The sequence below is a fragment of the Triturus cristatus genome, chromosome 1_1 (assembly GCF_964204655.1).
Source record: "Triturus cristatus chromosome 1_1, aTriCri1.1, whole genome shotgun sequence".
In the NCBI taxonomy this organism is placed as follows: domain Eukaryota; kingdom Metazoa; phylum Chordata; class Amphibia; order Caudata; family Salamandridae; genus Triturus; species Triturus cristatus.
In genome coordinates, this window is record NC_140579.1 from 140,764,767 (window position 1) to 140,772,705 (window position 7,939).

The 7,939-nt window shown below is 47.4% G+C and overlaps 1 protein-coding gene across 2 annotated transcripts in view; it reads left to right on the forward strand.

Annotated features, from left to right (window-relative positions):
- The window catches only part of PFDN6 (prefoldin subunit 6), a 94,403-nt gene extending 87,420 nt beyond the window's left edge, over positions 1-6,983 (forward strand). For both annotated transcript variants that reach the window (XM_085621340.1, XM_085621420.1), the window contains exon 5: positions 6,219-6,983. In XM_085621340.1, the coding sequence (XP_085477466.1) occupies positions 6,219-6,339 (121 nt within the window). In that variant the 3' untranslated portion in view covers positions 6,340-6,983. The remainder of the gene's footprint in view (positions 1-6,218) is intronic.
- Positions 6,984-7,939: the final 956 nt, after the last annotated feature.

Consider the following 7,939-nt stretch of genomic DNA (forward strand, 5'->3'; position numbering starts at 1 on the left):
GCTTACATTCATTGCCCGTTCTGCAATCCCGTCAATGTTATTTAGGGTTCATGGTTGGCTAGGAGCGTTTTCAGTTTGCCGTGCTGGCCTTTGACCATACCAGGTCCCCTTGGGTGCGAACATAAAACCTATGGTGGTGGTTTCCCCCATCGTCCAAGGTTAGGGATACCAGTTTTTCCCTATCTTGACAACTGGCTACTGTAGGCAGGCTCAACACAGTCGGTCGTAGGACTTTGTGACATCATTAGGGTTTTCGAACAACGAGCCGAAGTCACATCTGACTCCTTAGAGGCTTCCTTTTATTGATGCTGTCTTGGACTAAGTGCAGTTCTTAGCCTTAACTGTGTCACAGCGCCTCAAAAACATTCCAGCTATGATCTTTGTTTCAGCTGTTCCCTGGATCTCGGTGCAAGCCGCTCGCAAGCTTTTTGACCTCATGGGCTCATGCATTCTGCTTGTCGATTTCCCCAGATGGAACATGCAGTCTCTGCAGTGAGATCTGAAGTTTCAGTGGGCCCGCACCAAGGAAGCCTTTCAGATGTCAACCAGGTTTTGGAGGAGATTGCAGAAGATATACAATGGTGGCCACCTGACTGCAACCTAACCAGTGGCAGATCCTTCTCCTGTCTCCACTCGGAGCTTACAGTAGTGATGACTGCGAGAAGTTGGCCTGGTATATGCTGTCCACTAGTTATAGTGGGCACCCTGTACCAGTCCAAACAACCCCTTATTGGTTAGAGGTTAAAGACAACCTTTATTGAAAGCTATCCTAGTGGTAGCTACGGAGAGCAGCCTTCAGGCTAAGTCTTGAAGGAATGTAAAGCAGCTTCTTTTACCAGTCTATAATCTCTTGAGTTCCTAAATGAAAGATATCCACACCAGGTATATATATAAAATATATGTATTTATTACTAAACACACCCTCCTAGTCTCTTTATGAGACTAGGGGTCAAAACACATAAGTTACACTTCAATTATCACAGTAAAATAGCACAAATACACGTCAGGCCCTAGGAACGAGCCAAACCATATACTAAAATAGTGGTATAAGAACCACGACTTAACCAGACACAAGGCCTAGAGCCTGTATAATCGCTGGGACCCCAAGGAACCACCCAAGGTAGTGACACAGGGGACCCACGGTGGCCGTGTGCAGTGTGTAAACACAGCCGCGAGCTCCTGTTAGCTTCTATGGGGAAAGTCGCGGTTAGATTTTTAAAGATTAGGGACACTTAGAATTGAGTCAGGACCAAACCTTTTTGGACTTGGGAAGTACTAGGGCTAATACCCACGGGAGCACCGGAGTACTCGTGTTACCTCACCCAGGGAAGCCGGGTGCATAGGTGTCTTTTGGTGTCTGGTCGCGTCGTCAATTTCAATGGGTGCTGGCGAAGAAGTGCTGCTGTTGTGAAGATGCGAAGTGTCCAAAGAGATCCAAGCCTGGATCAAAGATGAGAAGGACCTGAAAGCAGAGGGGACAGAGTCTGGGTCACTAGCCAGTGACCAGGAAGGCGATGAGCAGATGCCCACTGATGTCGGGTGATTTCAGGTGAAAGAGGTGAACCTTGATTCTTCAGCCAGGAGGCATCGAGGATGACCAGGAGCTGGATTCGAGCTGTCCCACGAAGGATGTCGAGTGCTGCAGCGTCGGTGCCCGGATTGGACACAACAAGCCTTAGCAACAGCAACCCACGCAGAAAGGAGAAAGATGCTTCGGTGCAGACCAGCAAGGTCTGAGGGACTCACCACTTGGTAGGGAGTCGGGGCACGTCTGGAGCAACCAGGGAAGCCCAAGGAAATTCAAAGATACCCTCTCTGGTCCCATCAGTCAATGGACCAGGGATCGCGAAGGGAGCTCAAGATGAAACACAAAATGGCGGCCCACGGGTCACTCTGAGTGACCAGGCTGACAATCTTTGGTGGATTCAGTGCTCGAGGTGGGGGCTACAAGTCAGCCCAAGCACGACTTCAGGAGACGTCGAGAAGTCAATGCACTTGCAAAAGTGCTGGTGACCAGGAGTTCCGGTTCTACGCTACTCACGAGGGCTGCGGGTCTCGATTTGCTGGGGACTCGGGTCGGCCTGTGAGATGTCTGGAAATCCTCTTCCTGGGCTGCAAATACTTCGGAGTCCGGCGGGAGCTTCGGAAATGCAGACCGGTAAATTGCTTCGTTGGTGCCTGCCAAGCAGGGGAGTCACTCCTTGACCCCGGGGAGATTTCTTCAGTCCTCTGGTCTTTAGCAGAGCTTCGAAGGTCCAGGATTCGGCTTCAGAGTTTTGTCCAGGGATATCTAAAGTTCTGGTTACAGAGGTTCCTTACTTATACCTAAGGAAGGGGTTGGACTTGCTCTGGGGACCCACCTATGGGAGGGTTTGGAAAGCGGGGTGGCTACACCCATTTCCTTTGTCCAGTTTTGCATCAGAGCAGGGGCTGGAAGCCCCTGGACCGGTTTGAGCTGGACTATGCACAGGGACACCAAATGTGCCCCCAGTGCAGGACTTCAAAGCACTCAGAGTGCTCCCACCCAGCCCTACTACACCTCCCTGTGACAGGAAACCTATTGTCCAGGCCTCCCCGGCCGGAGTTTCGGTCAGCAGCAGGAAGCCAGGCCCGTGTCTGTGGCTGCAGCATCCATTTTGTGATGCCTGGGCTCTATTAAGTTTCTACCGGGTAACCCAGTACTGCCATGTCTCTACCTCTAGAAGGGTGAGATCATACTCCCACACCAGTTACTGGTGTGGAGGTATGATTCCAAGGTGTTTGACAGCAATCACAACATGTTTCCGTGCAGCCAGTCCAAAGTTAGCATTTACAGTTTGGTTATAATGCACTTAAGAGTATATGGTCAGTTTGCACTACAAACCGCTTCAGAGAAGGGTCTCCGAACGCTGCAGAGGGGCTCTGCTCATGCAGGGGTACCCTCTCACATAAGAACCAAGCGCTCTGCCTTCAGGATTGATAAGGCCTGCCATAGGAGTGACCTATAGGTTTATGTGTGTATATATGTGTGTGTGTGTGTATATATATATATATATATATATATATATATATATATATATATATATAATGTGATATAGGTAACCTATATCACAGTAAGGGGTGCATGCACCACCTTACCCAGGCTGCAGTAGCAGACCTGTGGTATCATTTTGGGTGGCTTTCCAGGGGTGGCATAATACATGCTTCAGCCCCTGGTAGGCTTCTGGGTCTACCTATGCCCTTGGTACATAGTATACCATATACTAGGGACTTATAAGGGCACCTCAGATCCAATCTGTAATGTACCTAAAGTACATGGAATCATTTTAGAGAGGAAGCAGCTAGGCTGGGGCCCGGAATAGGAGGGTCCCAGCCAGACTAAAGTCGAAAAACAGTGAAACGCCAGCAAAAAGTGGGGGTAAACATGTGAAGCAGATCCTACTCTCCTACAATGACGCATCACTTTTGGGTTAGAGAGGTCATCTGTGAGGGCTGGAGATCAGAGGACTCTGGTTTCCGACAGAAAATCACCTCTGTATAATCAGTTGCAGGCCATTCTCCTGGCATTGAAGGTCTTCTGACCATCCGTCAATGAAACGCTGGTACAGATTCTCACGGACACCACCATCATGCAGTACTGCATTAAGCAAGGATCTGTATCTGCTTAGGTGATTGGGTCGTCCAGGCTTGTCCCCAATTGTGTACCACCTGGCGGTATCATTGAACCCCACAGTGAGTGAGTTCAACTGACAAATGGTGGCTACAGCCTTAGGTGGCACAGGGTATCTTCTGACGATGTGTAGAACACTGGTGAGATCTTTCTGCCACTACCGAGTACACACAGTGTGCAAATTTTTGCACGGTTAAGCTTCCACAAAGGTCCTTCCTGAGAATGGTATTTCGAGTGGGGTGTGACACAGGACTCCTGTATGCCTTCCTGCCTCTGCTTTTCCTGGCCATAGTTCTGAAGAAGACCAGGAATGACTGGGCCCAAGTGTTCATAATTGCCCCAGATTCTGCTAAGAGAGTCTGGTGTCTGAACCTTCTGAGAGAGTAGGTTTCTTTTGCAGCAGAGGGGCAGGGTTCTCCACCTGAATACGCACAATCCATGCCTCGAGCGGAGATTGAAGGGCAGCAGTTGAAGGCATTCAAACATTCTTTGCCCCACCTTACCCATCGGAAGAAAAGAGACTCCATTGGCTGGACCCCATAAAAGCCTTAAGCTTTTACATCCATCGCCCACAGACCATCAGTTTTTGTGAGGTTTCCTGGGGCTAAGCAAAATAAGACTGTGCAGAAAAGGACTCTGTCACAGTCGATAGTCGTTTGCATTAAGATCTGCTGCACATTGGCTAAAAAGCACCCTCTGGAAGGACTGAGGTCCCATCGCACCAAGGCTGACACCACTGCACTGGCACGCGGAGTCCCTGTTCTTAACATCTGCCAGCCTGGGATATGGGCATCTGTTCTCACATTCATAAAGCACTACTGCCTGGGCAGCCATGTCCAATGGCAAGGGCATTTCTTAATTCAGCCCTCTCCAGAGACTCTCCACCATGTATTGTATTTACTCGGAATGTGTGGTTAGAAGTAGCTGTTACAAGAACTTATTACTTACTTTTGGTAATGCTATTTCTGGTGGTTGTGTTATGTAACTGCAACATTCTCACTGCCCTTCTATCTCCCCATTTTGTAAAATAGTCTCTTTTTACAATCTTTGAAAAAGTCTCAAATTTGAGATCTGCACACTGACCCCTCCAGTTGCTTTGTGAGTCAAGCAAGAAGCTGATGTCTGCACGCAAGGATAGCGCTTTTATATTTGGATCCACTCTGGTCACTTCCAGGGTGGAGCAAAGTAGACGTGGAGCCGCACGGTGCCACCTAGCAGTGCAAGAGCACTGCTATGAAATCTTCTGGATTCAGTCTGGCGCCTTGGGAATAGTCAGTCAGAGCATCCACCGGAAAAGGCTTTACTGAATGTAAGCAAGTTGTTTAGGATTCATACGGGAGCGAATATTCCGGTCCTTGTTGGGTTATGTCTGCATCCTTCGAAGCCTGGATTGAACTCGGTGGGATTTGATTCTGAAGTGCACAACACCTTAGCACGGATCACTGTCCGCCCTGTCAGGGGCCTACATTTGTAACTCTGGGTCTTTTTGGGGTACCGAATTTAGGAGTAGCTATTGGTCTTTAGCACTTGCAGCGTTGATTGTGAACTTTAGGGCTAGTTTAATGTACAGTTCAAGAGTGAGTGGTTAATGGTGGGTGGAGAGCTTTGAATGTTCTACATGTCTTGCTCATAATGCTAACAGTTATCATCCATCCCCTTTTGTATGCCTTTGTGAGATCTTTAAGCACTTGGTTTTCAATCGGATCTGTGCTTTTACCAAAATAAAAACCTGTTACACCCCAAAACTCTAATGGCTCTCCAGCAGTTAACCCAAAAAAGATTGGGCTCTTAGAAAGTGTAGCGGAAAAGTGTCATCCTGTATGCCAATTCTATCTGCATGTGCTTTGTTAGCTGCCTGCGCAGAATCCGAGCTGAAGAAAAGGACATGCGTATGTTAAAATGAAGTGTTGGCTTTGAGTAACTGCCATTGTGTATCTGCCTTTCCGTTGAGAGTTGCGTTGTTTAGATGGAGAGCTTGAGGCAGAACATTACTTAATATAACTTCATGTGCACTGACCTAATCCCACTCTCGGGAGAAAGTGTCCTCTTTACTGAGTTCCCATGATTAGTGGCTTGCGAAGGGCATTTCTGGTCCCTGAACCCTAACTCTTACGGCCTTGTGTTGACCCTGCCCTTCTGGCTATTTGCATCATCTGAAGTGCTTACCTTAGAATATTTTAACTGCTTGTCGCAGAGCAAGTTGCCTTCTCAGGCGGGGTGATGTCTGTCCTGATTAAACTCTTTTGCAGTTGTTTCCCTTCCCTTGACCCCTCCACTCATAAGAGCGAAGGTTGTGTAGAAACAGTAACTGGTTCTTGGTGCCCTTTAGAAAAAATGTAAATCTAATGAAATAAATTAATATTCAACTTACCTGCCCACAACCTGGAATCCCACACACCTGTTGGGCGGAAGCCTAGCACTTCATCCTTAGTTTTGTAGACTCGCATTGGGCCTGTCCATGGAGTCACAACCGCTCCCAGCAAGGGCCGCATTCTGCCAGTATGTATGATGTTTCTCCTCTGATGTTCAGTGCATCCTGACCTGTGTGTGCTCTCCCTGTCCCTTACAGAAAGCGTTACGAGTCCCAGATGAAGGACATGGAGAAGAAATCTGATCAGCAGCGTGAGGTACTCTCTAAGCTCCAACAGGACTTCCAGAAGGCCCAAGCCAAGGTGTCCGTGAAGACATGAGTGTTGTGGTTCAAAACAGCCGGCCTCATCGCACCATCAGATCCTCGTTTGCAACATTGACTGCTACTTATCCCAGCCCGTCATCCTCTTGAGACTGTACATCAGAGGCTGCCATATCCCATCATCAATTCTTAAGACTTTTGTGCCTAAGTTTAGAAATATTTAAACATCCCCTCAGTGTCAATGAATACGAACCAGTCAAATCGGAGACCATGGAGGGCCAGCTATGTGTCTAATGATCAGCTGGCCTTTGACAACATGGATTGCCTTTCTTCTGACATCACATTGATTCATAACACCGGAATTTGACTGTCTACTGGCTCTTCGATCAACTTGTCTCCAGACTGGTATCCATTCTCTGATGCCCAGATCTCTGTAAAGCAGACTGTGTGCCCTACCCATTCTCGGATGTGGACCAAGGCTCTGAAAGTCCCAATACTCTGCAGGATGCTGTTTGCTTGGCCTTGTTTAGGGGATTGGACGTGACTTTACACAGTGGTATGGAAGCTTGGATTAAGCTGAGGGAGTGTGGGTGAAGAAGGTAGGATGTTCTGTACTGACCCACCAGGGTTTCTGGGGAGTTTCAGTTCTGTAGCATCTTGATTTATCACTTTGCGACAATAAAACTGAGTTGTTGGAATGAACTCTGCTTTCCCAACAGTGATGTACTGTTTGATAGGGAGCTGGGGTGATTTACTGTGCATGGTTAGTGTGGCGCCAGACTTTGTTGTGCTTTAAATAGTGATTGGCGAGTCCTTTGATTTGTGGCACCTGTACTGGGCAACTGATGCTTCTACACAACGATGAGTCCTTTCTAGTGACCCTGCCCAGGGAGCTGTGATTGCAGTTGTAAAGCCCCTTGGATGGACTAGGGCACCTTTCACTAGAGACCATTGTAGGCAGTCACTGGAGACATCTGGCATTCAACAGCTTTGGTGGTTGCCAGGACTGCCGTGTCCTGGTCTTTCAGTAAGCTAGTACTCTACTCAGTCCTGAGTAATTCTTTTCACTTACAGTTTGTGATTTTTGCTGGCAGTACTTGTTTTTTTAAGACATGAGAGTTGTAATATCTGTTGGCATAAAATCCACACAACTAAATTTTCCTCAAAAAAGCAATGTATGAAAAAACGTGGATACAAAAAAGAAAAACAATTTTCTTTAGGAACGTGAGGGATATCATAACTGCCATTGTATCGATTTCTGCTTTCAAGCAGCTAGGAGCTTTCAGAGAAATGCCTTTTCAGCCGTACTCGGTTTTACATTTTCGGGACAGATCGAATCATGATGGCTTGGAGCGGATCTGCAGAGGGTAAAAAATGAGTGTCCTATGTTGGCATCAATGCAAGTGACTAGTTGTGTCCAAAAGTGTAGATCTGTATAGGAACCAATGGTACTTCCAGTGCAAGAATGCGTGTCTGGTTAGCATGCAAGGTGGAAATCTGTAAAGTGCCTGGTTAAATTTTTCAATTCTAATTATGTACCGTTTAAGGGGAGAGTCAAGTTCCTATCAGCTATATCAGCCTGCCTATAACATGAAACCTAAAGAGATCTAGTCTGAAGAATTATACTTCTGTCCTGTACCCTACCTACTGAGCGCTAA